The sequence below is a fragment of the Struthio camelus genome, chromosome 1, assembly GCF_040807025.1.
Source record: "Struthio camelus isolate bStrCam1 chromosome 1, bStrCam1.hap1, whole genome shotgun sequence".
Lineage (NCBI taxonomy): Eukaryota > Metazoa > Chordata > Aves > Struthioniformes > Struthionidae > Struthio > Struthio camelus.
The window spans coordinates 225,271,969-225,299,773 of NC_090942.1; the positions used below are offsets into that span (position 1 = coordinate 225,271,969).

Consider the following 27,805-nt stretch of genomic DNA (forward strand, 5'->3'; position numbering starts at 1 on the left):
GGGGCCCAGAGAGTACAGCCGGGGCTCAAGGCGCTCTTGATCTCTCCCCGCTTCTGCTGTTCCCATTGAAAAGCAGCTAGCAAGGCAGTGCAGCATGGCCACAACCTGTGGTGGTGTGCCAGCAGGGCCTGGTTCAGGACTAGCTGCAGATGGTTGCTTCCAGCAGTGCAGGGTTCAATAAAACACATTCAGCTCTGGAATTCCTCACTTCAGGGTGCTGTGATACCAAGTTGTGCAAGTTCAGAGAGCAACTACCCACAACCACATACACAAAAAAAAGTCCACCAAAGACTTAAAACACAAGGGCATCGATGCTGGCCCAGGAAGTCTCTGAGCTGAAGCTGGGACAGCATGTCAAGGAGGTAGCAGTACCAGAGGGAAGTCTCTGGATCACAAACTTGCATTCTCACAAAGAACTTTAACCTCCCTAACATCTACTAAAGGGCAACACGGTGGCATGCAAGCAGTCAAGGAGAATTCTAGAGGTTGTCAGGGATAACTTCTTGATACAGACACTGGATGGGCCAACCAGGGGTGACACACAGCTAGATCTGCTGTTCACTAAAAAGGAAGAATTGATTGAGGCTGTAGTAGTAACTTGGCTGTCATGACCATGAAGTAGTGGAGTTCAGAATCCTGAAGGGAGTAAGGAAGGAGAGTAGCAGATGCTAGAGTTGAAGCAAGCAGACTTCAGCTTATATAGGGAACTGGCAGGTAGAATCCTATGGAAGGCAGCTCTGAAGGCCAAAGTTGCTCAGGAAAACCAGTAGACCTTCCAGACAGCATCTTCCAAGGACAAGAACAGTCAATCTCAGTACTCAGAAAAACAAGGAGATGTAGGAGGTCGGGAGACCACCTTGGCTAAGCAGAGACCTTATGGCTAAGCCCCAGTGCAAAATGGCAGCATATAGAAGGTGGAAGCAGGGAGGATCTACAAAGGAGGAATTTAGAAACATTATCCAGGGATATAGGGATGGTATCAGGAAAGCCAAAGCTCAAGTGAGGTTGGGGCTTGCAAGGAGAAAAAAAAAAAAAAAAATCAAGGGCGATAAGAAGAGCTTCTACCACCACACTGGTAGTAAAAGGCTGAATAAGAAAAATGTGAGACCTTTGCCGAATGGGATGGGTGATTTAGTGACAACAGAGACAGGTAAGGCTGAGACACTCAATGCCTTCTTTGCCTCAGCCTTTGCCAACAAGACCTCCCAGCCCTCTGTGCTTAGTGAAAGAGTTCAAGGAAGAAAGCTACCGGCTGGGAATGAGGATTGAGTTAGGGATTACTTCAGAAACCTTGCCCCATATGAGTCCATGGAACTCAACAAGCTACACCCACGGGTGCTGACAGAACCAAACTTGTAGGGCTGCTCTTCAAAGGGTTATGGAGATCAGGGGAGATCCCTGACAACAGGAAGAGAACAATTGTTACACCCCCACCTTCAAAAACAGGCCAAAAGGATGATCTGAGGAGCTACCTGCTTGTCAGCCTCACTTTGGTCCCTGGGAAAATCATGAAGCAAGTCCCTTGGAGGATGTTTTTGGCCACATGGAAGAGAAGGGAATGGGACCAGACAGCAAGGACTGAGCAAGGGTAAATCATGCCTGATCAGCCTGATTGCCTTCGGGATAAAGTCACTGGGTTTGTGGAGGAAGGGAGAGCAGTGGATGTCATTCTCCTCAACTTTCACGAGGTTTTTGACACCATCTCCCACAACATCCTCATATCCATGTCAGGGTGTCACAGTCTGGACGGGTAGATCACCAGGTGGGTACAAAACGTGTTGGATTGTTGGGGTCCGAGGGCAGTGGTTCTTGGGCTGTGCTCTGCCTGAAGCCTGGTGACAAGTGGCTCACCACAAGGGTCTGTCCTGGGACCTCTCCTGTGCAACACCTTTGTCAGTGACTCAATGCAGGCACAGAGTGCACACTCACAGTTTACAGACAACACCAAACTGCAGCAGGGGAGAGCAGCTGTCATGCTCGAGGGCAGAACTCCATCCAGCAGGCCCTGGACAGGCTAGAGGAATGGGCCAACAGGAACACCACAAAATTCAGCAAGAACAAATGCCAAGTCCTGCCCCTGAGAAGGAAGATCCCTCAGCAATGACACAGGCTGGGGAAAACAGCTCCAGGAAAAAGGTCCTGGAGGTCTCGGTGGGCAGCGAGTGGGACATGAGCCACAGGACCCCCTGGCAGCAACAAGAGCCCCAACAGCATCCTGGGCTATTTGAACAGACGCACAGCCAGGCGATCGAGAGAAGGGATTATTAGCCACACACACACGCTCAGCACTTGTTAAGCCACATCTAGACACTGCAACTGGTTTGGGGCCCCCAGTACAGAACAGGCTTCAAGAAACTGGACTGAGTTCAAGGGAGGCCACCGCCACAGTCAGGGCCTGCAGCGCTTGCCTTGTGAGGCCAGGCTGAAGGACTGGGGCTTGTTCATCCTGCAGGAAAGACTTCAGACCTAAGAGCAGCCTGCCAATACCTACATGGAGGTGACAGGAGGCAGAGTCAGGCCCTTCGCAGCACTGCATGGCAGGAGAAAGAGAGACAGTAGGTACAGGTTGAAACAGGAGAGGTTCAGGTTGGGTACCAGCAAAAGTTTCTCCCCATGAGAACAGCACTGGAGCAGGTTGCCCACAGAGACGGAGAAACCTCCATCCTTGGTGGTTTTCACAACACAACTGGATAAAGTCATGAGCAGCCTAGTCTGACCCCAGAGCTGCCCCTGCTTTGAGTAAAGAGGTTGGACTAGAGACCCCCTGAGGTCCCTCTGTCCTGAATTACTCTGACTCAGTGATCCAGCTGTTGCACCCTTTTCCCCAGCACAGGCTATTGGCTACTGTTACAGGCAGGTTACTGGGCTATATGGAACTTTGTGCAGATGTACTACAGCTACTCTTCAGTTCCTTGTCCAGCGCTCACCATAGGCCTGTGCTATACAGTTCCTTATCTTGAAGAGCATAGGGTTCCTATCACAGGGCTTACAACTGTTGAACACTCAACAGCAGACCAGGATTTGCTCCAGCCTGTCACAGCAAGAGATGCTTCCCTAGCTCTCTTCTGTTACACAGACCAGTTCACAATTCCTCCTCTGAAGCCATGGGCTCCTTCCCTGTGTCCATGGGGGCTGGGCAAATGCAAGGCATTTAAGAGGGTTCCAGCAAAAAAGTCCCTGAATCCTTGTTAATCCTGCAGGGAGAGGGCTGCAGAACTAGTTGGGTTTTCCTCATATCTGCATCCCTACAAGAGGGAAGGAGCCTTGCATCAAACCAAAAGCACACAGCACCCTTGCACCCCCAAAGAGCATATCCCTCCAATGGGGGTCAGCAATTACCCCCATTTCTGTCCATATGCCACATCAAGAGTCACAGCACATTGGGGTGCTGTGGAGAACAGCAACAGGCACTGACAACCAAGAGGTCTTTCCAACAGAATCTACACCTCCCAGACACGTAACTATGGCCTTTGCAAATGAGTGATTCAATATATCACATTCCCCCAAACTCCCCAGTGTCACAGGGTTTACATATGCCTCTCTGCTCATTCTCCATCCTCTTAATATCACCTGCAGGCTGCTTCTCCCCTACAGCACTGCCTTGGTTTCACTGATCCCTTAGGCTCAGCCTGAGCCTATCTCCAGCACCTCCTGAACTTCCTTTTTGCCTGCTCCAAGCAGGAACCTCCTTCCCAAGGAGGCCATAGGACACCCAATATATTCGGCTTGGAATAAATTTATATGAGGCAAAGACGCAGAATTGGTTTGCCAGGGTGACCAGACTCTGCTGGGTTAGGAGCTGTCAGATGTAGGTTGCAGGGCTGGCAAGGGCCACAACCACCCTTCTGTCAGGGAACAGCAAGGTCTGGCTGCTCCATAAGGGAAGACAGGTGACATGCACTCAGGCAGTACCCTCACTGAGAGCTGCAGTCCCACAGGGTCTGAACGTGGCAGGCAAAGCCAGGTGCTGGTAACAGAATCCATGGACAGTCCCAGACAAGGCAAGGCATGAACCAGGCCCTGGGTCCATTCAGAGAATCCAGTTAGGAGCAAAAGGATACAGGGCTAGAGACAGGACCGGAGAAAAGGCTGCGACATACATCTGATGGGGGTCCATCCAGGAGGCAAGCTACCCAGAGCACAGGTTTGCAGTCCATCCAGGAGGCATAGCCAGAGATAGGGCTGGAGATGGGTACACTGACAACATCACTCAAGCCAGGACTGGGGGCCCAGGCCTGAGCTTAAATGGAGCCCTTGGACCTACGGGTAGAGGGGGATGGGTGGGGGTTCCAAGTGAGGCTGATCAAGGCCATTAAGATCTATTAGTGCCCTCAGGGCCCTGACACCCTCCGCCATTTGCCTCTTTCAAGAGGGTGTTAGTTTGGGACAGACAATGCAAGCCTTGTATTGCTCTGTAGCAGATACTACTAAGGCTCTTCTGCCAAGACGGTGCATCTAAGGCACGGGACAGCAGTGGTCAGCAGGATGCCATGGCCTTAGTTAGCTAATGTTTCGATCCTAGTTCACACTTGAGTCCTAACAAGATAGTTTGACAATTTTAAGGCTTATTTGGAAATAGGTTACACACCTGATTTTTGTTTCCTGTTTCCTCCTTATATCAGACAACGGAAATAAGAAGAGAATACAAGAGAGAGCACCTTCAACAGCACAATGTGCAGCAGCATTAAGCAAGAGCAGGGCTGTGAAGGAAAAGCTGATAGAGGGGGATTATGATTATGCTTGCTGAACAAGTGAAACAAGAGGACAAAGAGGGAGAAGAGGCAGGGAGGATATACCCCTTTGATACCAAGGGCCAGCCTGAGCCAGATATCAGCATCCTAGTGCAGGAATTAGACAGCATGGAGATCCAGCTGGAGACTAGAGGACAGGAGGTGGAGCTCAAGGCCAGAAACTAACAGCATCCCTAGGGCAAAAGATGCTTTTCATTGCAGACTTTGAAGCCAAGATGTCCAACGGAGACATTTGTTATTCAGTGTTGCACCCACGTCCCAGAGCAGGATGGGGAAGAGGGGACAAAGGCACTCAAATGCTGACAGCTGGTGAGTGGGAAGTAAGCTGATACAAAAACAGCAAAAACACTGATAATGAAGGCTAGAGCAACAACCTTATCTTGAAGAAGCACCGAAGGGCAAGTCACTGCTCTCAGGATTTTGCTGCACTTTTAAGAGTCCACAGTAGATGGCCAGCCTGGGCGATAAGAGTCATGAGACAGGCCAGTAAAACAGTCTGGAATACAGCTTACTCAAACCTGGGATCTGCCCTCACTATTGCTATATTAAGAGCACTACGACTAAAAAAAAAAATCAGAATGAAAAATCAGAATGAAAAAAATCAGTGACTAATTCCATGCTGTTGCTTCGAAATCTCTTGATACTGCAATATTCCCAAAGCAGGGCACTGCCACCCATCCCCTGAGATAGTCTGACATTTGGAGAAAAGGTGCAAAGGCCAGCTGACAAGAGATGGAGATGCACTGTGAAGTGGCCAGAGCAATTCTTTGCAAAAAAAAAGAGAGAGAGAGTTTGAGCCTGAGATAAAATAGACTGCACAACAAAAGGTCAGGAAGCTTGAAAGTACAGTCCTATTTGTGTAGAGGATCACAACTCCGGAGGTTTCCTCCTTCTGAGGGAATATCCAGCCTGAAACTAAAACCAGTTTGTGATGCTCCAGACCTTACTCTGATTTCCAGCTGGAAGGCTCTTAAGGCTCTTCAGCCAGGATGGCTGAGGAGCTCACCGGTGGTCCATGTTGATGTAGCTGCTGTGACAAACAACGGTGAGCCTTAGGCCAACATCACAGTCCCATGCAGGGCATGCGTGGAAAAGAGCACCATGACATTCCTGTGCCAGATGTGATGAAACTAGTACTATGCTGAGGGGCAAGATGCAAGTGCTGCAGTACAGTGAAGGTTAAGGAAGATGGAGTCCAACCTGTGTGATTCGAGTGAGTGCTCCATGTTTGACTGCCCATGTGGAGCAGCTTCTACCTTTTAAGGTGACTCTTCCCGAGGGAGAACTTGCTATCTTTAAAAACAATCACATTATTTCTAACCTCCTTCTCAGTATCAAATCACTGCTGGAGTGGCAGCACTAACTGCCTTCAAAGCGTTGCATGTGGCCTCTCAAAGACAGTGAGTAACACCAATGGGTGACTGGGCTAGCCTTGGGTCTTGCAAGCTGTTGCATGCTCTGTCCAGCTAGCACATTTGCACTAGAGCTTGGGCTAGCCAAGTTGGAAGCTTAGCTGTGGCTGCCTGGGCGGTGGGAATAGTCCTGACATGCAGGATGGATTCATTCCTGAAACTGAAGCTTCACCCCATTTTACCATGGGCACTACTCTTCAAGTCTGAGGAGCAGTGCAGAAGCACATGGGAGCACTTGAGGCCTAAAAGAATATGGTACAAAGAGAGGCTTAGGCTCTGATCTTCAAAAAGAAACATTCAGATACATGGGATGAGATTCACTATGTCCAACTTTAGACAACCACACTACTGTGACCACAGTGCAAGCATCTGCTTCTGAAGCAAACGTCCTGGGTCCCCTGTAGACCAGAACAGAGAGAAATGGGTGTGGGCTGTTTGAGACACTGCTCTAGTCAAGATGGAGATGTCCACACAGAAAATTCCACCATTCGCAGTGTCTCAGGAGCACCAATGCCTGATAGCCAAGGGATGAGGGGAACTTGCCTTCAAGGACATGTCAGGGCGAAATGCTTTGGTGCCAGGTCTGTAGCCTGCTCTAGCAATGTGTCCAGAAAACCATGCATGATCTCTGCCAAACAATGAGAACGCACTCAGGGACTATCTGCTCCTGCCTTCATTGAAGAAAATGCTGCTGATGCCAACTTTGATGCTAAAGTTGGTTTCCGTACCAATGATGCCAGTGGTATCAGGTCCCTCCCTAATATCCTAATATCTCCCTGCAGGAGCCAGTAGCAAAGGTGATGTGTGCCCAAAGCTCATACTGGGACCATCCTCCTCAGGACCTATATAAAGTATCACAAATTGACTCAGAACATGGAATTTCAGCTCCACATTCTGCAAACTGCAATCCTCAGAAATGAGCTAAAAAACACTACAGTTGTGTCTGCTACTGAATAGAACCAGGCAGAGACTGTTCCCTGGCCCTGAGGCCATGTGGCCTTGAATGGCTATGTTGGCATTGCTATGGGCTGGCCCTTCCAAAGCCAGCCAGCCAGAGCCAAGACAGGAGCTAGAGCATAGATAACCAAGGGTCCAACGCTCAAATTCACACCTTGATCCTCCTTTATATAGCAACATAAGTATCTCTTACTGGCACCAGTCCCTACAGCGGGGTCAACTCATTGCCAATTAACTGTGGCTTAGAGCCTGCAGGCCTCCAACTACACCAGCTGCCCATGGGTCCAGGAGCTACATTTCAGTCCACGCCTGGGCCTCCAGTCCTCGCCTAAGCTACATTGTAAATGCGCCTGGTCCAGCCCTGTCCTCTGCTGTCCTGGCTTGCTGACTCACTTGTCCTGATGTACCTTGGACCTACACTGTAGGTAGCTTGTCTACAGTCCTGTCTGTTGGATGGACCTTGGACCTATTCTGTAGCCTCGTCTCTGGTCTTGTCTCCTGCTGTCCTTGAATGGACTCCCTGGATGGATCCTGGACCTGATTCATCCCCTCATCCTATCTGGGGCTGTCAATGGAGCCTGTCACTGTCCCTCCCAGCCCTGCTTGAGTGCAGTGGGACTGCACCCTGGTAAGGGAGAGCGCAGACCCACCCATGCTGGAGTCACCCTCGACTCCTGTCTTGCGCTCCCTCACAAACCAGTCCTGTGCTTGCTGGTGGGGTGCTGCTGCAGGCAACAAAATGTGCAGAGGATAACAGGGGCAATACATAGGTGCGTGGGGAAAGAGCAAATGGACAGTAGAACAGGCAAAGTGCATCCCTGGAATGAGCACAAGTCCCCAGGGAATGTCAAGACATATTTCCAGCAAGATATCAATTACTGAGAACTAGCTAGGTTTGCAAGGAAGGGGCAGCATTTCTCCTTACTCTCCATGCAGCCTCCCAGCATGGCAGAGTCCCCATTTCCATTCCAGATAGCCTTCTTCCCAGACCAAACTTGGCTCCCTTGGGAGGAGATCTGCCTCCATATTCCCAGTGAAGGAGTCAGTCCCTAGAGTTGGCATCTCAGTAGGGATACTGGAGCACCCAGTGCCAGAACAGAGCACCAGACAGGCCCAGGAGGGACTGTAATGCATTGTGAGACATCAGCAAGAACTTCCTGCACTCTCCAGCCTGTGCCCCAGGACTACTACCCCAGCCAGGCAGAGGGGCACCAAGAGGGAAAAAAGCTGCACTACAGGGGGACTGAAGTAAGTCTCCCAAGACCTAGAGAACAGGGTAACCATTAGACCATCCTACTCCATTCCCAAAGACACCTCAGTAATGGTGCTATTGTTCTTCACATAGAACATTACAATTGGCCCCATATGCTCTGGCCAAAATCAAGTTTTTCCCTCCTCACAGTTTCCACTATGTAAATGATTTTTATAGTCAGTATTCGTGTGTTCCACTGTGACTCGACTGCTGTATCCCTCTGGGCAGAACAGGCAGGATCTGAGGCCTAAGAGCTGGCAAAAGGGAAGGTGACTTGCTCCTGTGGAGGCAGAAAGGACTCCTCACTGATATCTTCTGGGTTCTCTGAGTCTCACCATCAGAGCAGGTGTGGTGGTCGGCCAGAGCACGTACTGTGCTCCCTGCCCAGGACATGCATAGGAGCATGAGGCTCACAGGGGCTGCACCACGCTCACCAACACATTCAGGCTTATGTTGGCTGATGCTGAAACTGACACTGACCTCCAGCCAAAGGCCCTGCTGAGCCTCCCAGCCTGCTCTTCAGCTCTAATCCTTCTGGGAGAGCCACTCTGCACACCCAGCCCTGTGTGCAGGTCTGGCACCATTGCGCAGCAGTGTCTGCTACCTGCCCCTTCCTCCCTGCAGCACTGAGGTTTGGCAGGGGACCTTCCTTGTGCACCATGAAGCCACTGCAGCTGGGCCTGAGGGCGCCTCACGGGACTGCTGTGGCCAGAGTAGAGCAGAAGCAAAGAAGAGCAGCAAAGTGGCTTGGGGTTAGGGAGAAAGATGACCCAGCAAAAATCCCAAGGAGCCCTGACTACTGTGAAAGACGGAGGGCAGGCGCTGGGCAGGCGTGCCCTTCCTCACTGCAGGAAGAAGTGGGAGGACAAAGGCAGGCATCAAGGCCTTGAGACCTTGTCATTTTGCCCCCTGCTCCCAGTCCCCTGGCAGGGCAAGAGGGAGGAGGGAAGGGCCCCAAGGCTTTTACATTCTCCCAGGGCAGACAGACAGAGCAGCACAGCCCCACACTGGGGTTCTCAGCTGCATCACCTATAGGAGTCAAGACTTCTCCTTCCCACAGACCCAACCGGAGGGCTACACCAGAGCCTCCCAACCATTGCCCTCTCGGCCCCATTGCTGGCCTATGCATTCCCTCTACACAGTCCATGGTGTTGGAGAGCGATGGAGTGCTTCTCAGCAGCTTGGGCCTCCATTCCCTAGCTATCCTTTCCATCTCCAGCGAGAGCAGTTGGCAGGCAGGGAGCTCATCTGGAGCCCTGCCCCGGCTGGATCTCTGCTACGCACATGTTACGCTGCGGCTTTGGCAAACATCTGGCTCTGGGCTCCCGCCCCCTCGGAGTGACGGCTCTTGGTGGGAGAGGAGGGGAGGCTGGCGCCAGTGTGGTCAATGATCCCACGCACGGCTCCCTTTGCCTGAGTATATGCCAGGCGTCCTGCCCTCCCCAGCCCTGGCACAGCTGCTGACCATCTAAAAGCGGCCAGGGAGCGGCCACAGCTGCTATTTCAGGAGCCGTCTCTGGCTCCCGGACTATGTCTCAGCCTCCAGCCTGCTCAGGCCTCGGGGGAGCGTGTGAGGTCAGCATTCAGCCCCGGAGATTGTCCCGCACGCGCGGCCGAGGCGAGGGTCAGGCCCCGAGGCGGCAGGGAGCACCGCTGTGGGGGAGCCATCTGCACAGCTACGGGCACCACGCGCAGCACTGGCTCACTGCAGCCCTGGCCGCTGTGCACATGGACACAGGCTTGCAGCCTGGGCACAGACCGGTGCAGGGTGTCACGGCCACGCACAGAGAGGTGCTGAGAACAGGGGTAGCATGGGGCCTGCAGTACTGCTCTGGGATGGGGCAAAGCCCTCAGGTGTGAGGAGGAGGGTAAGTAGTCTAAACACAGACATTAGCAGGGAGTTAGGACCGTGCAGGGTCCTGGAGGAGGCTGGGCAAGCACCACCCTACCACCCACCCGGGAGCCCTGGCACTCCTGAGGCAGGGGTGGTGAGGCACAGAGAGGCGAGGAGCAAAACACACACCCCGGCACCTCCTTGTCCTTGCTGGTGGGGCTGCAGGGAGGTGAAACAGGAGCTTCAGCAGGGAGCTAGAGGGTACCAGGAGCCCCAGCAGAGCGCGGAGGAGTTTGGAGCTGAGCAGGGCGGGGAGGCCCAGCCTCCACAATGCAAGAGTGCGCAGAGGGGCCCTCGAGTGAGGCAGCAAGGGTGCAGGGTGGGAAACCACAGGGTCTGGCCAGGGTTTGCAGGGGGCGCCGATGCCAGCAGGGACTCCAACCAGGGGGCTGGGCTGGGCTGCAGCCACGCACAGCTCAGGCACTCGCGGAGTGGGTCTGCACAGTCAGACGAGATGCAGCAGGGCAAGGTGTGCATCTGAGGCTGGGGGCTCAGGGCATCTGGAGATGGGGGGGCCAGGCAGGGCCACCAGGGAACACCAGGCAGGGATGGGGAGCAGGGAGAGGCTGGAGTGCCTCCAGGGGCAGGCAAGGGAGAGCACCGCCAGCAAGAGCTGTCCCGGGGGCAAAATGGCGAGGGTCTCTGGGGGCAGAGGACAGCAACCAGCAGGAGCCAAGGGGTATGAAGAGAAGAAGAGGGAGCAGAAACTGAGGGAAGGGGAGGGGGAGCCCGCTGGCAAGCTGGGGCTCGGGGAGGAGAGGGGCGAGGGACTGGCACTTTGGGAGGCAGTGCACTCAGGTGTGGGGCAGGGGGGCCGGGAGGAGTGAGGGTGTGAGCAAGGCTTTGGAGGAGGAAGGGTCGTTATCAGGGGCATGGGACACGAAGGAGAGGTGCGGGAAGAGGGGCAGCTGTGAGGGGGCTGGGGCTCAGCACAGAGGAAGGAGGGAGAGTGCAAGGGGGCTGGGGCTGGGGGAGGAGCAGAGCATGGGGGGAGAGGAGCGCGAGGGGCTGGGGCCTCTCGGCTGCAGTGGAAAAGCTGCTGCAGCTCCAGGGGAAATGCTACTTGAATTAATCATGGCGCTGGCTGCTGTGCCAAGCCCAGGAGGAGGCTGCTGGCAGCGCGAGGAAATAACTTTCACAGGAATTTGGAACAAATGCAGCTCTTCTGGCGGTAACAGCAGCACTCACCTCCCCCACAATCTCCCCATGTACCAGCATCTCCCCCATGTCCCTGCTCCCCACGTACCCCCAGGCTCCCCCGCATTACAGCCTGCCCTCCCTGAAGCATGATGCACTCCCTCCCTTCCAGCAAGCTCACAGGCATCTCCTCATCCTGTCTTGGGAAGCTTTTCTTCTCATTTCTGAGGAGGGGGAGGCCTGTTTTATGTTGTATAAAGGTCTGAAAATAGGTTAATGCTAAATCCCTTGTCCCAAGAAAACAAATGCATGTAGCAATGCCCTCCCCACCTCCAGCCACTCTCTTCAGCTGCAAAGCCAGTGAGCATTATTGTTCCTCTTGCTGTTGCAGTCTCCATGCATAGCTACTCCTCATGTCCTCTCACAGCTGCCCCCTCCAGTTGCACCACCCCATGCATCAGGATTATCCCCTCACGACTCTCTTGCGGTGCTACAGTATGCGTGGCCTAGTCTTGTCTAGAGCGCTTCGCTATGCGGTGCACCGCCCAAGAGGCTGCTCAGGTAAGGTGCATGCAGCACAGCCAGCCCCACAGAATCACAAATCAGTACTCAAACTTCAAAACTCACGAGATTTGCCCTCAAAATTGCAAGATAAGGATATACATTTGGCATGTTCCTGGTCAGTTTTTGATTGCTGATGTTCTTCTTCCCCAGCAATTATGTTTATGTGTATGGGTGCAATGCAGATATAGAAGCCCTGGTTCCAAGATCATTAATATTGGCGCTATGTAAGAACCAATACCATCTCATCACATTCACATTTCTGTCAAATCTGCCAGTTCTGACAATATGGAGTTTACACAGCGCCATGCTTTATGCTGGCTGCCAGAGGCCAGACAATACTCAATTTAGTTTGAAAAGTTAGAAAGCCCCAGAAAGACAATATCTGACCATGCACACCGCTTTCTGGTACAAAATCAATCCAATATAATGTTTAAAACAAATCTGAGCCAGCAGGGTGAATTTATACTAGAACTGTGCTTCACATCATGTAACCATAGCATTTGAACGTGGTACAAGGAGCCCTAAAGCTTCTACATCATCAACCCACGGCCACAAAGAGAAACAAAGAGTGAGGAAACAACCAACTAGCAACTATCCCTTGCTCTGCTTTCTGCTGATGTGGTGTCCACTTCAGCTCCTTCTCTGCTGGTGTTCCCCTCTTGAACTGTGAGTTTGCTATTTTCTCTGCTTTGTGCTTGTTCAGAATCTGCTACTGTGGGACCTGGCCCATGATAAACACAAGTAAAAAATAAAGATGTTAAGAGATTTTTTTTCCTTATAGTGCTCAGGGGCTCTGGCCAGCAACCTGCTCTGCTCAGCTCTGTTCATATACACAAAAGACCAATCTGGCAGAGGGGACAGGAGGGAGTGGGAGACTTGCAGCCATGCTTCAAGTCCCCCCAGTCACTCACATGGGCTCCCCAATTCCCCCATCTTTCTGTCCTGCCCATAGCAGATGTCGTCATCGGAAAACAGACCTGGCCCTCTCAAGGTTTGTTGCTTAGAAACACAGTAGTCTGATGAAGTATCAAACTCATTCTGTGAGCTCGGAGGCTGCCCTGTCTCCTGCATGTCGTGCTGGCAGTGCTGCCCATGGCCTGGGCTCTCGTGAGCAATATGGGGATCTGGCCCAAATCCAGTGCTTGACCTCCCAAGGCAGGATGTGTTCTGATGCCTGGAAGCCACAGACAGACTGGGTCAGGCAGGCATAAGTACACACACACGGGGCATGGGGGCAGCACATCTGACACGGGTGAACCCCAGGACGTGGTGCTGGCTGGTGGCCACCAGGCACCCCAGCATCTCCTAAGCCCTCGTTTGGGGCAAGAGGGAAACTGCAGCCAGAGGTCCTGAGGGGTGGCCAGCTCCCTGCCCCAGCTCTACCCAACTCCTTGGCCTGGCTTGCTCCTGCGGCAGCTCAGTGCCGAGCCGGCAGCCTGGCCTGCCTCCTTTCCCATCCTCTCACGTTTCCCGGCTCAGAGGAAGCAGCAGCAGATGTGTGAGCTGTTTGCTTTGTGCCGAGGCCACGCGGGAGTTACCTGCGCTCAGCCCAGACGCGCCGTTTCCAAATGAAACATGAGGGCTGAGCCAAGACCATCGAAATCCGGCCAAACGTTCAGCCGCTGCAGGCCGCTCAGCCAGTGCCTCCCCCTGCGCGGCGCGGAGCCGGGGCTGGCCCCCTGCACTGCACCGGCCCTCCACGCGGCCACTCAGCCATGCGCCGGCCCTGCCTCTCCGCACCATCCCCGCAGCCCCCACAGTGCCCCGGCCCCTCTGCAGGTCCCTGCGCTCCCTCCCGCCTGTCCCCACCGCTCCGCAGCCAGGAGCTGAGCCGCCATCTCCGATTGCATTTCCAGAACGCCTCCCCACACAGCAAACGGCACCGAACAGGAAGGCATGGAGAGTGAGAGAGAGGCCTCCCTTCGGGGGCTCTGAAGCTGAGATGGCCCCACCAACGCCTGGGCCTCGTGCTCACCTGGGGCACACGGCTCCTCCACCCTAATCCTGTCCCCGACGCCATCCCCAGCTCTGTCCCCAGCCCCGGCGTTGTCCCTGTCCTCAAACCAGTACGCATCCATCTGGGAGACTGGGAGTGTTGCCCTGTGCAGATGTGCCCTTCCCTCACCCAAATCTTCCTCCCTGTCTCCCACTCTGACCCACCCTACCCCATCACATATCTGCCCCACCCGAAACTTGCCCCTGCTCCACACCCCTTTCCTGTTGTACACCTGCCTTTTTCCCCCCACACCCTCCACCCCCATTCCCTGCATTCCCCCAACACGCACCCTCCATCCCCTGCATTCACCCACCCCACACCCCCATTTCCCCCATCCCCTGCATTCACCCACCCCACACCCCCATTTCCCCCATCCTCTGCATTCACCCACTCCACACCCCCATTCCCCCCATCCCCTGCATTCACCCCTCCACACCCCCATTCCCTCATCCCCTGCATTTGCTTGCCCCACACCCTCATTCCTCCCCCAACCTCTGCATTCATCCATCCCACACCCTCCATCTCCCCACACTCACCCACTGCATACCTGCCCTTCCCCATGCTTCCCACCTCACAACCCCACAGCCCAGCAGTGCCCCAGCAGCACATTCATCAACCAACTCTTCTCCTCTCCTCCACTTTCTCCTCCCAGCCCATTTGGGGGCCCCTTCCCCTGGCCTGGCTGCTGGGCCCATGGGGCAGGGGCTCCTTCTGCCCCATCTCACAGGCCTCAGAGCTCCTCTTTCCCCACTCCCTCCTCCTGGCCCCATGGCCACCGCTCATCACCTGCCCCCTCAGTCCCCCACAGCCCTGGCCGACCAGCCTAGCGCCCTATGACTCCAGCAAAGATTTGCCCCAGCTTCACAGGTGCTTGCCCTGGCCAACGTGCTGAACACTGCCTTGGTTGGCAGTGCCCTACTCTGCTTCCATGCCACTGTCCCGCTGCCAGCCCCATGTGCCACATCTCCTCAGTCAGTCTCGGACAGGCTGCAGCACCTGTCTGCAGCAACCAGCGCTCATGCTATGGCTGAGCAAAAGCAAATGAAGTACACCACACGTAGCATTCCTGGCACAGCTGGGAGGTCCACCGAGCCTGCCAGAGGGGCAGCACCTCTCCAGGCCTCACCTATTCTCTCTCACTGTGTGAAGGCTCATGCAGCACATAATATCGCAAAACTGCTGCTGCCAAGGTAATATAACAATACCAATCATGCATAATTAATGCTAATGTTCCTACCTTATAACCAGCCTTACAAACACTGATGAACTTAAGCTAATGATCTTACAGGGAGGGGGAGAAGTTAGCAGCCTGGCTAGCAGTTACTGCCTAGTAATCCAACTCTGTTCACTTGAGCCTCATTTCTAGTATCCTGGCCTGCAAGGCAGCTCCGCACTTGTGCGAGCAATGCCTAGCACAGTGGACCCCAGTCTCAGCTGAGGTCAACACACTGCTTGGCACAAAGGAGGTGTGCCTTGAGGTGAGCCTGTAGTAGCATTGATATCACAGAATCACAGAATGGTTTAGGTTGGAAGGGACCTCTGGAGATCAGCTAGTCCAACCTCCCTGCTCAAGCAGGGTCACCTAGAGCATATTGCCCAGGATCACATCCAGACGGGTTTTGAATATCTCCAGAGAAGGAGACTCCACACCTCTCTGGGCAACCTGTTCCAATCACCCTCACAGGAAAGAAGTTTTTTCTCAGGTTCAGATGGAACTTCCTGTGGTACAGTTTGTGCCCATTGCCTCTTGTCCTGTTGCTGGGCACCACGGAGAAGAGACTGGCCTCATCCTCTTGACACCCCCCCACCCCCCACTTCAGATACTTAATATCACCCAGTGCTCACCACCATGTGCTGGTGCTCACATGCAAAGAGTGGGCAACAGTGCTCTGCCCCATCTCCCATTTGCACTGACTGGGAAGGGGGGAGCTCTATTCTGGCATTCCTGCTGCAGTCATTGCCCAGCTAAGCCCTGGCAACCGCACCCTAAACATGTCCTTCAGTGGCAGCTTCCCTACCCCAACACTCCCACAGCATAGCCCTCCCTGAGCTCATCTGGCAGTTGTACCCACCTGTAAGAAGCAGGTCCCAACAGGGGTGTTCTCCTTCAGGGACACATTGTAGAAGTTACTCTTGAACACTGGCTCATTGTCATTGACATCCTGCAGTGCCACACGCACCACAGCTGAGGAAGAGAGGGCAGGGCTTCCCCTATCCATGGCCAGCACTGTCAGCTGGGGCTGAGGATCCTTCTCATAATCCAGTGGGGCAGCAGTGGTGATGATACCTGTGGCTGGGTCAATGGCAAACCAGCTGGAGTGGGTGTCACGGCCATGCACGATACTGTAATGCACTTCCCCATTGGGACCCTGGTCCTTGTCACGAGCTGTCACCTGCAGGACAAAGCTGCCTGGATACACAACCTCGGGGATGCTCTGTTTGTATTCCTGCTGGTCAAAGAGTGGAGGATTGTCATTGATATCCATCACTTGCAGCACAAAGGCTGATTCTGCCCGGAGTGGGGGTGTTCCTGAGTCAGTGGCTGTCACCCGCAAATCATAGGAGTCTCTTTCTTCCCGATCCAGAAGCTGGTCTACACAGATCAGGTAGATGATGTTGTCCTTGGTAGTGAGGGCAAACTTGCCATCCCCTCCCTCCAGGGTGACATTGACATTGGAGTACTCGCCATAGTCTGGGTCTGAAACAGAGATGCGTGCCACATACTGGCCTGGTTGGGCTCCCTCAGAGATCTGAGGGGAGCCATCTTCGCTCAGGAAGATGATGGTCATGGTAGGCTGGTTGTCATTGTAGTCACGCACATGAATGGTGACAAAGGCAGTGGTAACCTCAGGATGGACAGCCTTATCCCGTGCCTGCACCACCAGCTCATGCACCTTCCTTACTTCGTAATCCAGACCCTTGTTGAGCTTGATGACTCCGGTCCGGGAGTCGATGGTGAAGTACTGGTCAGGATCACTCTGCCGCCGGTTGATCTCATAAACCACGTCCCCGTTGTCACCTTCATCTGCATCAGAGGCAAAGACCTGCAGGATGCTGCTGCCGGGCTTCAGATTCTCCGAGATGAGAGTGTGATAGCGGCTCTGGTTGAAGGTAGGGGCATTGTCATTGATGTCCTGGATAGACACATCCAGTGTCATCTGGGTGCTCCGGGGAGGAGAGCCACCATCATAGGCTTCGAGCAGTAGGGAGTACGATGAACGGTTCTCCCGATCCAAGATGTTGCTGACCACCAGGTCCAAGTACAGGACCCCATTGGGTCCTCGGCGTGTTTCCAGGCGGAAGGCCTGCCCTACGTTCTCTCCTTTAATCACGTAGCCTTGGGTATTGAGCAGGCCACTGTCAGCATCGAAGGCTGGGTCCAAGGGGAACCTACTGCCTATAGGTGTATGCTCTGGGATCTGGAAAGTGCTGTGTTGCTTGGGAAAGGCTGGGGCATGGTCATTGATGTCATTAACTTGGATGTTCACTTCTACCGTGATGCCCTCTGGGGTAACAGCAATGAAGCTGTATCGGTCTCGGGTTTCTCGGTCCAGGACACGGGCTGTTTTGATGATACCTGTGTTCTCATCTATCCCCAAGTCAGTGGTAACACCACTGCCCTCCTGTGCTGAGATAAAATACATGTAGGCGCTGGTGCCAGGAGGTAGGCCAGCACTGATGTCCCCAATGATGGTGCCGGCTGGCTGCTCCTCGTCTATTTGTAGATCCAAGGTGCCCAGGACAGCAGAGCCCTTCCCTGTTCTCAGGCCCCCGAGAATTAGCAGCTCCAGCAGAAGCATGGCTGATCCCTTCATCTGCTGCATTGCTAGTGACTTGCAGAACAGCGGGTGGCTCAGTCTCCTTTGCAGTGTGTTCTTTAATCCTGCAAGGAATGCAGATCAGAGGAGGCTGGTTAAAAGGGAGCAGCAAAGGAAGGACAGAAAAAAAAACACATGGGGATGGAAGGCCTGCCAGGTACCCGTTGCTTGATTGCACTGCATCACCTATCCCTCACAAGGACCCAAGGTGAAAGGGAGTTAGAGCAGAGTGTGCCCGTAAGGAAGGCCTGGGACAGCACCTAAAGTAGGATGAGCAGCGCACACCTAAAACAGTGTGCTGAGATTACTGGCTGATACACTACTCACATAGGCCAAGCGTTCTTCTTAACCACCAGCCCTCACATTTTAACCACTGCTGGCAGCACTGGAGCCAGCTGCCCTAGAGCAGAGGCTTCCCATGGCTCTAATAGATGAATGTTTCCTGCAAGGCTGAGAGCGGCTGTCTGCAAGACTGCAGAGATCTTTGAACAAGTAGTAGCCTAGCACCTCTCCACCCTGAAAAAAAAATGGTCTCAGACTGGGAGAGAGCCCAACAAGTGACACCCATTGAAACCCCCCAGTAGCATGCCTTTCAGGACCACAGGGATTTAGCTGCCAAAAACATGAAGTGCAAATCTAGTGTTCCTGGGAGGGGGCAGCAGAACTAGAGCAGGCTTCCATCCAGCGGCCCATAAATCATAATGGCTCTGTTGCCAAAGATGTACCCACAGTTGGGAATGCCCAGGCTAAAATCCCATCCTCCTAGGGCTCATTGTTCGGCCTGGCACAGAGATCTGTGGATGCCCCAAGCGGTACCATGGAGGGTGGTGGCAGTACAGCAGGAACGCAGCAACTCACTCTGAACTGCCAGCTGCTCTGGCTCCTTCCTGGTCCCACACCCTCCACTGCTCACTCTCCTCCTTTGTCTCCTTCTCACTGCTCCTTGCTCATTCTGGCTCCTTCACTCCATTTCCCCCTGCCGTAGCTTCTTTTCACTGCAGCAGTGGGGGAGGGACGAGCAGGGAGGAGCAGCTCCCTGCAGCAACACCACCACTGGACACGCTGGACACTCTCCCAGGGCCCAAAAGCTGCCAGCCCCCAGGGCTCTGCTCGCCCTCCCCATGAGTAGCCAGAGCAAGTCAGCAGCCAAGGAGCTTGCAAAGCACACCAGTCCCAGCGCTGCTTTCAGCCCCCGGTAAACGAGGCTTAGTGGTCTGCAGGGATGGCGGCAGCATGAGCTCACACTTGGACTCTCTTGAAAGCATTTGCTGCTGGTCCCATAACCACACTCAGGAGCCGTTCATGTCAAACATGGGATGGCAGGAACCTCCTTGTCTTGGGGGTTGGAGGTGGCTTCCATTGCCTAGTTTGGGGACTAAGAATGGCAGCCCTTGGTCTAAAGAGGCCTACAGCAGTATTAACTCTTTCCAGAGAGCACAGAATGATTATTTCTGGGTCCTGCTTCCCACTCAGAACAGCTGTTTAGGGTGGACATTTGCCAGTGGAAATCCCAGGTTAGTGACAGGAAGAACAATCCTAAAGAAGCATTTCCTACATGTAAAGAAATGTTTATTTACTTCAGTGAGCTATAGAAACTAGAAACATGTACACAGCCAGTGCCTGAGGTCTAAGGTATGTAAATCCACACACTGTTCCTACACCTAGCTAGCACACCTGAATCCTCATTATCTCTCAGGAGCAGAAGTCAAAAGAAGATATTCATATCTCTGTGGGCTGCTAGCTGGGGATTTGCACTAACTCAGTGGTCCTGGACAGGCCCCGCTCTCCACTCTCTCTCTCTACTGTACTTAGTTCAACTTCCACAAAAGCATGCAGTGCTGGGGAAGTGGGGTTCAAGTCTGTTTCTGTGATGAAAACCATCCTAACTGTGATCCACCTGCTCAGGTACAGGAAGATACAGTGCAGAGGGTTTTAAGCCTTGCCAGGTGAGTAGACCAAAACCCAGGGAAAGGAGTGCAGTCAAAAGGAAAAGGAGGATCCAAAAAACAGTAAAGGAACAAGACTTCCTGTGGCAGTCTCAATGGCTCAGGGGACAACACGAAGCTGAAAGGTCTTGGGTAGTGCTTGCCACAGATCAGCGCATAGATATGAGAAAAAAAAATTGTTTGATTAGTGGTGAGCTTTTTGGGAAGCTGAAGGCAGTGCAGTAGGGTGTTGTGGGCTGCTTATGGGAAGAAAAAAAAGTTGGTAAAGTGAATCTGGGGAGCATGAAGAGCAGCTGAGACCACTGGAGCAACTGGGGAACAGACACTGGGGAACATTCCCTTTGGGCTGGGGAACTGGTGGTAAGTCTGCATAAACTTCTCCCTTTCCATCCTCCCTGGCTGCAAGTGGGTAGGTTCAGAGCCTAGCTACCTCATGGGTAAGAGATTTGACTGCCAGACTGCCAGATTGCGCCCGTCCAGGATGGACAGAAGGCCATCCATGGTGCTAGCAGCCCTCTGTTCCTATGAGCTTTGCGGGCTTGAGTCGGCAGGGAAGACAGCAGTGACCTCAGTAGATGCAGAGTCACCAAATCCGAACAGCTGCTTCCAATTAGCAGATAGCTCAGTGCTAGGGGCTGGCGCGGCTGGTCCAGGCCCAGCCCGTGTAATGTGAGACAGACTGCCCTGCTCCCTCTCTGTCCCTCCCACCACTGGGCACTGAGTTTCCTAGTAACAAATGGCAGCAGAAGCCTCTGCAGAAAATTGTTAGCATGAGAATCTGACTGGAGATGAGGTTGGGGTCCAGAGCCACAGCAAGGAGGTTGATAGGAAAGGTGGATAAAATGGAGTGGCCTGACACACACAGAAGTGTCTCCTAGCCTGGGGCTGATATGCTAGGGCTCCAGGAGAGCCAGGCCTATGATTAGGAGAGAAATCACATTTAGTAAATAAGATAAGGAATTATGGAAGGACCACTGCATGCCTCCATGCCTGCCTGGCAATGGCACCTCCCAACCTCCCATTTCATGTCTGCCATGAGGAAGGGGAAGCAGGCCCACACTGGCCCCAACAGAGAAGCTGGAAAGATGGCACTGACTGTGCATGCCACAGCCAGATGTCAGAGTCCTTGCTACACAAAAGCTTCACCAAAGCTACAGTTGCCGCTGATGCCATACCCAGAGCCTCACGTGAGAGGCCATGACTCATGTAATGATGTTTTTGAGACTCCAGTCCAGGTCAGGAAGAATGCAGAAGCCCATTTCAACTTTGTTGAGCAGCAGTTACTGTCCTGGAATATGCTCTTCTCTTCTACATTCACAGAGATTTCCTCTTTCTCAAGAGTTTCAGATTGTCTGCCCTCAGAGCCAGACGCAGCCCAGTCCTGCCCTCAGTGCAGCTCTATCACTCACTGTCAACCTCTACTCAGTCTGCCCAGACCTACAATCATCTCCCTGCCTCCTGGTCCTCCTACTATCACCTGCCTGGCTCTCCAGGACCAGCACCAAAATCACATCCCCTTCTGCTCCCTCCTAGCCTAGCCACACAGTCTCATTTCCCTCCAATATCAGCCCTGAGCAGCGAAAGCCATCCTTTCATGGCGACATGGTCAAGCTCCACTGCATCCCATTTCTGTGCCACACCAGGGCTTCCTGCAGGCTGCCCTGTCTCTGAAAATACTTCCCCCACAAAAGAAGCACTAATAAAAGCTCTTAATTCATTATCTAGCTCCCAGAGTACTGGCCCACAAGCACCTCAGTGCAGAGCCAACTGCTGCCACGCTGGATGCCCATCACAGAGGTGGCCCTGCTCCCTGTCTGTCAGGGCTCCCTGTCCCTCAGGACTCCAGGCTGTTGGGACTCCCTGGCCATCAGGCCCCTCCGGGCCTCCAGGCACCCTGTCTTTTGGAGCTCCTCAGCCATCCAGACACCCCAGCAGTTGGAGAACTCCGGCTCTTGGAACTCCCTGTCCCTCAGGGCTCCGCAGACGTCGGGGCCCCCTGGACGTCGATGCTCCCTCACCCTGTGCACAGCTCTGCCCCCGGGCCCTCCCGCGGGCCCCGCACAGCCCCGGCCCCCTGCCGGAGCAGTGCCAGCCCCCACCGAGCTCCACTCGGGCCCGCAACCCCCGCCTGCCGCCTCTACGGCCCCGCTGAGCACCGCTCCCTCGGCGGCGGCTCTGCCCTGGCGGCGGCACCCCCGGAGAGGGTCCCGCGCCCGCACCGTCCCGCTCACCCGGTCCCAGCTCCTGCCGCGGGCGAGGCCGGTCGGGCCGCGGGTCCGTAGTGCTGCGCCGCCGCGGGCGTGCCCCCCCCCCCGGCCCATTGTCTGCGCAGCGGAGGCAGAACAAAGCGCCCGGGCCCGGGCTCGGGCTCGGCCCGGCCCGGCCCGCCGTGCGGCCGTGCGGGGCACCGGGCGGGAGTGGCGGGGCAGCGGGAGCGGGCCGGTCCCCGGCGCTGGCACTTACACCGTGCGTCCCGCGCCGGCGGCGCTCAAAACCCGCAGGATCCGGCCCCGACGAGATGTCCCGCAGCCGCCCGCAGCCGCTCCGGCACCCCAGTGCTCCGGTATCCCGGCGCTCCGGTGCCGCAGCCGCTCCGGTAGCCCTGGGCGCTCCGGTACCCCGGCGGCCTCTGGTGACCTCCGGTGCCGCGGCCGCCCCGGTGTCCCGGCTTCCCGGTGCCGCGGCCCCCCAATGCCGCGGCCGCCCCGGTGCCGCGGCCGCCCCGGTGCCGCGGCCGCCCCGCGGAGTGCTCGGCGGCGGGTCGGCGCTGGCTCGGCGCGGAGGCTCCTGCTGAAACCCGACCCAGCGCCGCCCTCAGCCCCCCGCTCCCCCCGCCGCCCCCATCCCCGCCCCGCCACCGGAGCGCGCCGTCGGAGCGCGGCCCCGGGGCGGCCCCGGGCTGGGGTCCGAGTCCGAGTGTGGGTCCGGGGCGGTGGACCGCGCGGCGAGGCGCGGGGCACGAAGGGGCCAGGGAGCAGCGGCGGGGAGAGGGCTGGGGAAGCGGGGGGAAGGGCTGGGCCGGGGTAGAAAGGGATGGGGAGGAGACAGTGGGCGCCAGGAGCGCGGGGGAAGAGAGAAGGGAGAGACAGGAGCAAGGGGCAGGGTGTTGGTGGGACGGGACCGGGCAAGGAGAGGGCTGGGCAGGAGGAGATGGAGGGAGGTCTGGGGTAGCATTGGAGGGGTGCGGAGATGTGGTTGCAGAGGCACAGCCCACTCTGCTCTCTGCCAGAGCTCCTCTCTCAAGTGCAGAGCCCAGGGTTCAAGCTCCTGTGACCTGCCAATGCCTTGATTCACATCAGGGCTTCTGCTGCCTGGGCTGGAAGGTACTCATCTGCAGTGCCAGCCATGCAAGTGATTGGGGCCCACCAATGTATACTAGGAAACAAAACAGGACAAGAGTATCAGACATTGGCCCATGGCTGTCTAGACTGCTGCATTAGTGGCTGGCTCCCTGGCTGAGCTTGGCCAGCTGATTTTCTCCAAACGCTCTATACCAGAGGAGCCAGACCACAGCAGTTTTGGTGTGTCTGTTGGGGGCCATTCAGTGTAGGGGCCAATAATCAGTCCTTGACCCTCTTTTATTTCTCAGTAGAGACACAGTCATTGATTCCTGGCTGTGACAGTCTTTTGCTATGATCATGTATTCTGAAGGCCACAGCTTGGTCTGCTTCATCAGGAAGTTGCCTAGGTGCCCTCCATCAGTAACAATTAATTCAAAGAGAACCCATGAGCTTCAACCAACAGACCAGTTTAACAGAGAGGGAACCCTCCAAGATTTGCTTGTCTCAACCCCTTCCTGAATACCACAGAGGCTGAGTTGGATTCAGAAATAAAAAGTAACTCTGGATTACTTTTACTGACTTAAAAGTACTCCGGGGAAATCAAATCCTTTTGGACCCTGAACAGCATATGTTATAACTCTTCTTATAAACTCACCAAGCTCTATGTTCTAACAAATCCATTTCTCCCTCTACTCCTATCTCCAGAAGATTACAGGAAAGCTGGAAAAGGTTCAGAGGGGGGCAGCAAGGATGATCAAAGGTCCAGATCAGCTTCAAAGCAAGGAAAATCGAGTCTCCATTCTGGAAAGGAGACAGTTTCACAGGAATGTGAAAAAGGACAAAGAAATCATGAGTGGTGTGTGGAGGGTGAGCAGGGACTGATTTTGTTCACTGCTTCTTCCAGTATAAGAGTAAGGGAGGCATCAGATGAGGTGAACAGAAGCCAAGTTCAAAACATACAGAAGAAGGTGCTTCATCACATGGCGGGGGGGGGGGGGGTGGATCCGAGGAACTCCTTGCCATAGACTGCTGCGGATGCTCAAAGTTTACATCAGCTCAAGGGGTGCCTGGATTACAGAAGAGAAAACCTTTGAGAGTTCCAGAATATAGAGGAACCATCTCCAGCCCAGGAAGTCACAAAGGGTTGGGTTGGGTTGGGTTGGGTTGGAGGTGTGCTTAGGCGATATGGTGCATCCAGTTGTAGCTGCTGTTGGAGATGGGCCCTGGGCTAAAGGGAGTCTTGAGACAACTCCCAATAACCGTCTTTATGGTCTTCTGGATGTCCTAAAACCCCTCAGTTTTAACAAGGAGATTTTCAGTCTTGATTTAGCCATCATGTGTTTATTCCTCTTTATTTTTGTTTTAAGATTGTTTTTCTTTTAGATCTTACTCCCTTCCAGATGTTTTCAAAAAGAGCAGCAAGCTCTTCATTCGGCCTCTCTTCTAAATTAAGCATACCACATGCTCTTACTCGTCTCATGATCAGCTAGCCACTGCTGTTATTATTCTAGTTGCTCTTCCACATTTATGTATTCTAATTTAAATTGATCTGTCTTCAACATAGGAGATCAAAATTCTCACAGTATTTTGAGGATGTGCCATTTGTGCCTTACAGGAAAGCACTTAAGGGAAGGCTTCCTTTCGCTTGCTCACTATACTGAGGGATGACATTTGCTTTTTCATAGTTGCATCATCTTACATGTAACTCACACACAGGTCCTCTTTGTTTTCTGTGGTTTCTAACTAAGGCATTTCCAGCTTCTGGCTATACATTGCTAATACTGAGATCCACAAAGTGATCTTGGTATATACCATCCATTGGTTTCTAATACCTTGGTATTTGTGGTAATGTCTTTATTGGTCTGGGTGCAAATGCATTAACTTTTACCTTGTGCTACATTAAGCAAATCCATGGCACTGAAGATCCTGAAAGAGCCAGCGGATGTGATTGTGAGGCTGCTAGCTATCATATATGAAAAACTGTACCTATTGGAGAGGTCTTTGATGACTGGAAAAAGGCTAACATTACACCCACCTTTAAGAAAGGTAAGGAGGAACTCAAAGAACTATCAGCTTGTCAGCATCATCTCTGTACCTGGAGAGCTTGTGGAGCATGTTCTCTCAGAATCTCTTCCCAAATACACTACCTCTTTTCCTTGCACGAAAAAAAAAAAAAAACCACTTAAAAAGAAAGCTCTTTAGTGTATTAGTCTGACATGATTTGGTAAACTTGTTGCCTTTTATCATATTTGCCATTTATTGTCATGTCTTCAAATTATTACTTCCCTTTAAAATCTACTCTGAATTACTCCTGTAAAATACTCCTGTATGCAACTGTAAGAAATCTGCATTCGCCCGTATTCTTCACTTCAGTCTTCCTTTCTTCAGTATCTGTGACACTTATTATTCTTCAGCCCCATAGCACAACTCCAGATCATTAAACCTCTCATACCTGCAATTTGTACACTAATACTGTCTGTAGTTAGGGATGGAAATTAGCTGATCGCTTTTGATCTCTGAGTAAAATCTGATTTACTAGATATTCTTGGAACCCCTTGGCAAGGGAAGGAGAATAGACCCATAACATGTACTTGGCCTTTTAGAAAGATATTGGACAATGGCTCTGACATGCAAGTATCTCTCAAGTTGGCCAGATGAGAGAATGGAAGTCTAGCTATGTCCTGGAAGAGCAACTAAGACACAGAAAAAGGAGTGGCAATATGTTATTCAACTATCCCGGACTGAAGGTGACCAGTAGTGGTTAAAGTGGGGACAGGACTGCAAGGCTCCCAGCTTTCTCATGCCTTTTGAGTCAAATTTGAAGGTGCACTCATTTCTGAAGGTGATAATGCACCTTTGAAGGTGCATTATTTGGATTAATGAGTGCTTTGGGTAACTTCAGAGATCAAACTAAGTTAGGGGGTGGTGCCACATGGCAAACTCGTTTCAGCAATGACCCTGATCCTGGAGCCATGCACATCTTCATCCCAGATTGAACTTTGCATGTTTCCACCCTCTTCACTAGCAGGTGGGGAGTGGTCTGGCAGCTTAGCACTTTCCTATTAGATGGCATCTTGTTCCTGAACTGGATAGGAGCAATCTGGCAGATAGCCCAGTAGGACTGAGTCAGTTGTTCAGAAGCATCCTACTCTTGCAGGATGGGGTCTGGCTCAGAACTCCCAAACAGGAAATCCTTCTAGGATGTGCTTAGGCCCTGATTCCCGGATGTTCACAGCAAGCAAAGGCTTCCTGCATTGAGAATGGAAGTTAAAAATAAAATAAATCAGGCACCTGCTAGGAGATGGGGGCGGGGGGTGGGGGGGCAGCTGTCCCTAAGACAAGAATAAGTTTTTTCAGGTGAGAGCCCAAGTCTGCCTCTGCCATTTGGAATGCCCTTAAATTCCATGAAATATAGAGAGTCACAAGGTCATCCCAGCTGGCAAACAGAGCTGGTACCTCAGCTTTGCAGCTCTATATTCAACACCTGGTTAAAGGGAAATGCTGCTAGCATCCTGATGCAGGATGTAATGCAGCTAGCTGGCTTTGGACCTTACAGTAGGTGAGTTCTTCTGTGTCTCCTGCTTGGCTGGATGGACGCAAAGCTCCTACCACATAAAGTACTTGCAGCTCCCTGTTACATTTCCATGCCAGAGGTTATGGTCATGAGCAGCCTGGAGCACCCCATCCCTGGGCTGCCTGTGATGGATAGTTTTAGGATACAGCAGGGAGAGTTCACGATTTCTGTTAATTTGTTTACAAGAATATTCATAATCTTGGAAATTTGGTGAAGCTTTGGCAGTCCTTCTGGAAGCAGCTGGCTTGAGCAGTGGTCTCAGCATCACACATGCTGTATGATGCTTGCAGCAAAGATGCCCAGCCATTACCTTCCCTTGTTTCCCATCTTTCTCATGGTATCTTAGATATGATTCCCATAGTCTACTTTCCAGGGCTTTATCCAGTCCTAAAGGCCCTGAGCAGTTGGTTGTCAATTTTGCCTCCTCTTTTAGAGAAATTCCCTTGCACAGAAAAACTCGTGAAATAACTGGGCTTAAAATGTAGCCCTATTCTACCTCCTTGTCTTGAACTTATATCATGCATCTTGCAGGCTCTGAGTCCCACTGCTCATTGTTTTATCTGTCCCAGTCCACCTGAACTTGTCCTCAATTCTGCTAGCTCTTTGCATTTCCAACTAGCAGCTCTCTTGTAATTCAACATAGGACTTCTCAGATGGCTCATTTGGTATTATTTAAGTTATAGCACGATCTAAAGGTTAAGGCTTCAAGTGCAGCAACAAGACAATTCATGCCCAGAAGACAAAATAATAAGTGAAGACAAGTGGGGAGATACATCAAAGAGCATGGGAGGAAAAGACTGCAAGTGAGACAATAGTGATTATTCTTCACAGGTGCTTTGTAAACAGCATTGCACAGACAGATTTTAGACAGTAGGAAGAAAAATTTAGGGTTGTCAAACTGCTTCATTCTCATATGTCAGAGAGGGTTCAGCTGAACGCAGAAGTCCGTCATGCTCAGCAGATGTGTGCCTAACTGTAACTAGTTCTTAAAGCCCTTTCATAACAGAGACTTCATAAGCCTGCCAGTCAATCTATTCAATGATAAATTTTCTTTGCTATAATTTAAGTCCATTATTTCTTGTCCTACCCATCACAAACACTGGAAATAGATTATTCTCTTTGCAACTGTCTTTTACAAACCAAGACTGTTATCATATCTCATCATTCTTCTCTTCTTTAAGCTGAACTACCCTAGAGCATTTAATTTTTCAATAATATATTTT

The 27,805-nt window shown here is 52.9% G+C and overlaps 1 protein-coding gene across 1 annotated transcript in view; it reads right to left on the reverse strand.

Annotated features, from left to right (window-relative positions):
• The window catches only part of DCHS1 (dachsous cadherin-related 1), a 57,510-nt gene extending 35,199 nt beyond the window's left edge, over positions 1-22,311 (reverse strand). Inside the window, exons 1-2 of the mRNA XM_068931001.1 lie at positions 22,191-22,311; positions 16,036-17,846 (exon numbers count right to left, since the gene is read on the reverse strand). Of these exons, the coding sequence (XP_068787102.1) occupies positions 16,036-17,787 (1,752 nt within the window). The 5' untranslated portion in view covers positions 17,788-17,846; positions 22,191-22,311. The remainder of the gene's footprint in view (positions 1-16,035; positions 17,847-22,190) is intronic.
• Between the last annotated feature and the right edge of the window lie 5,494 nt (positions 22,312-27,805).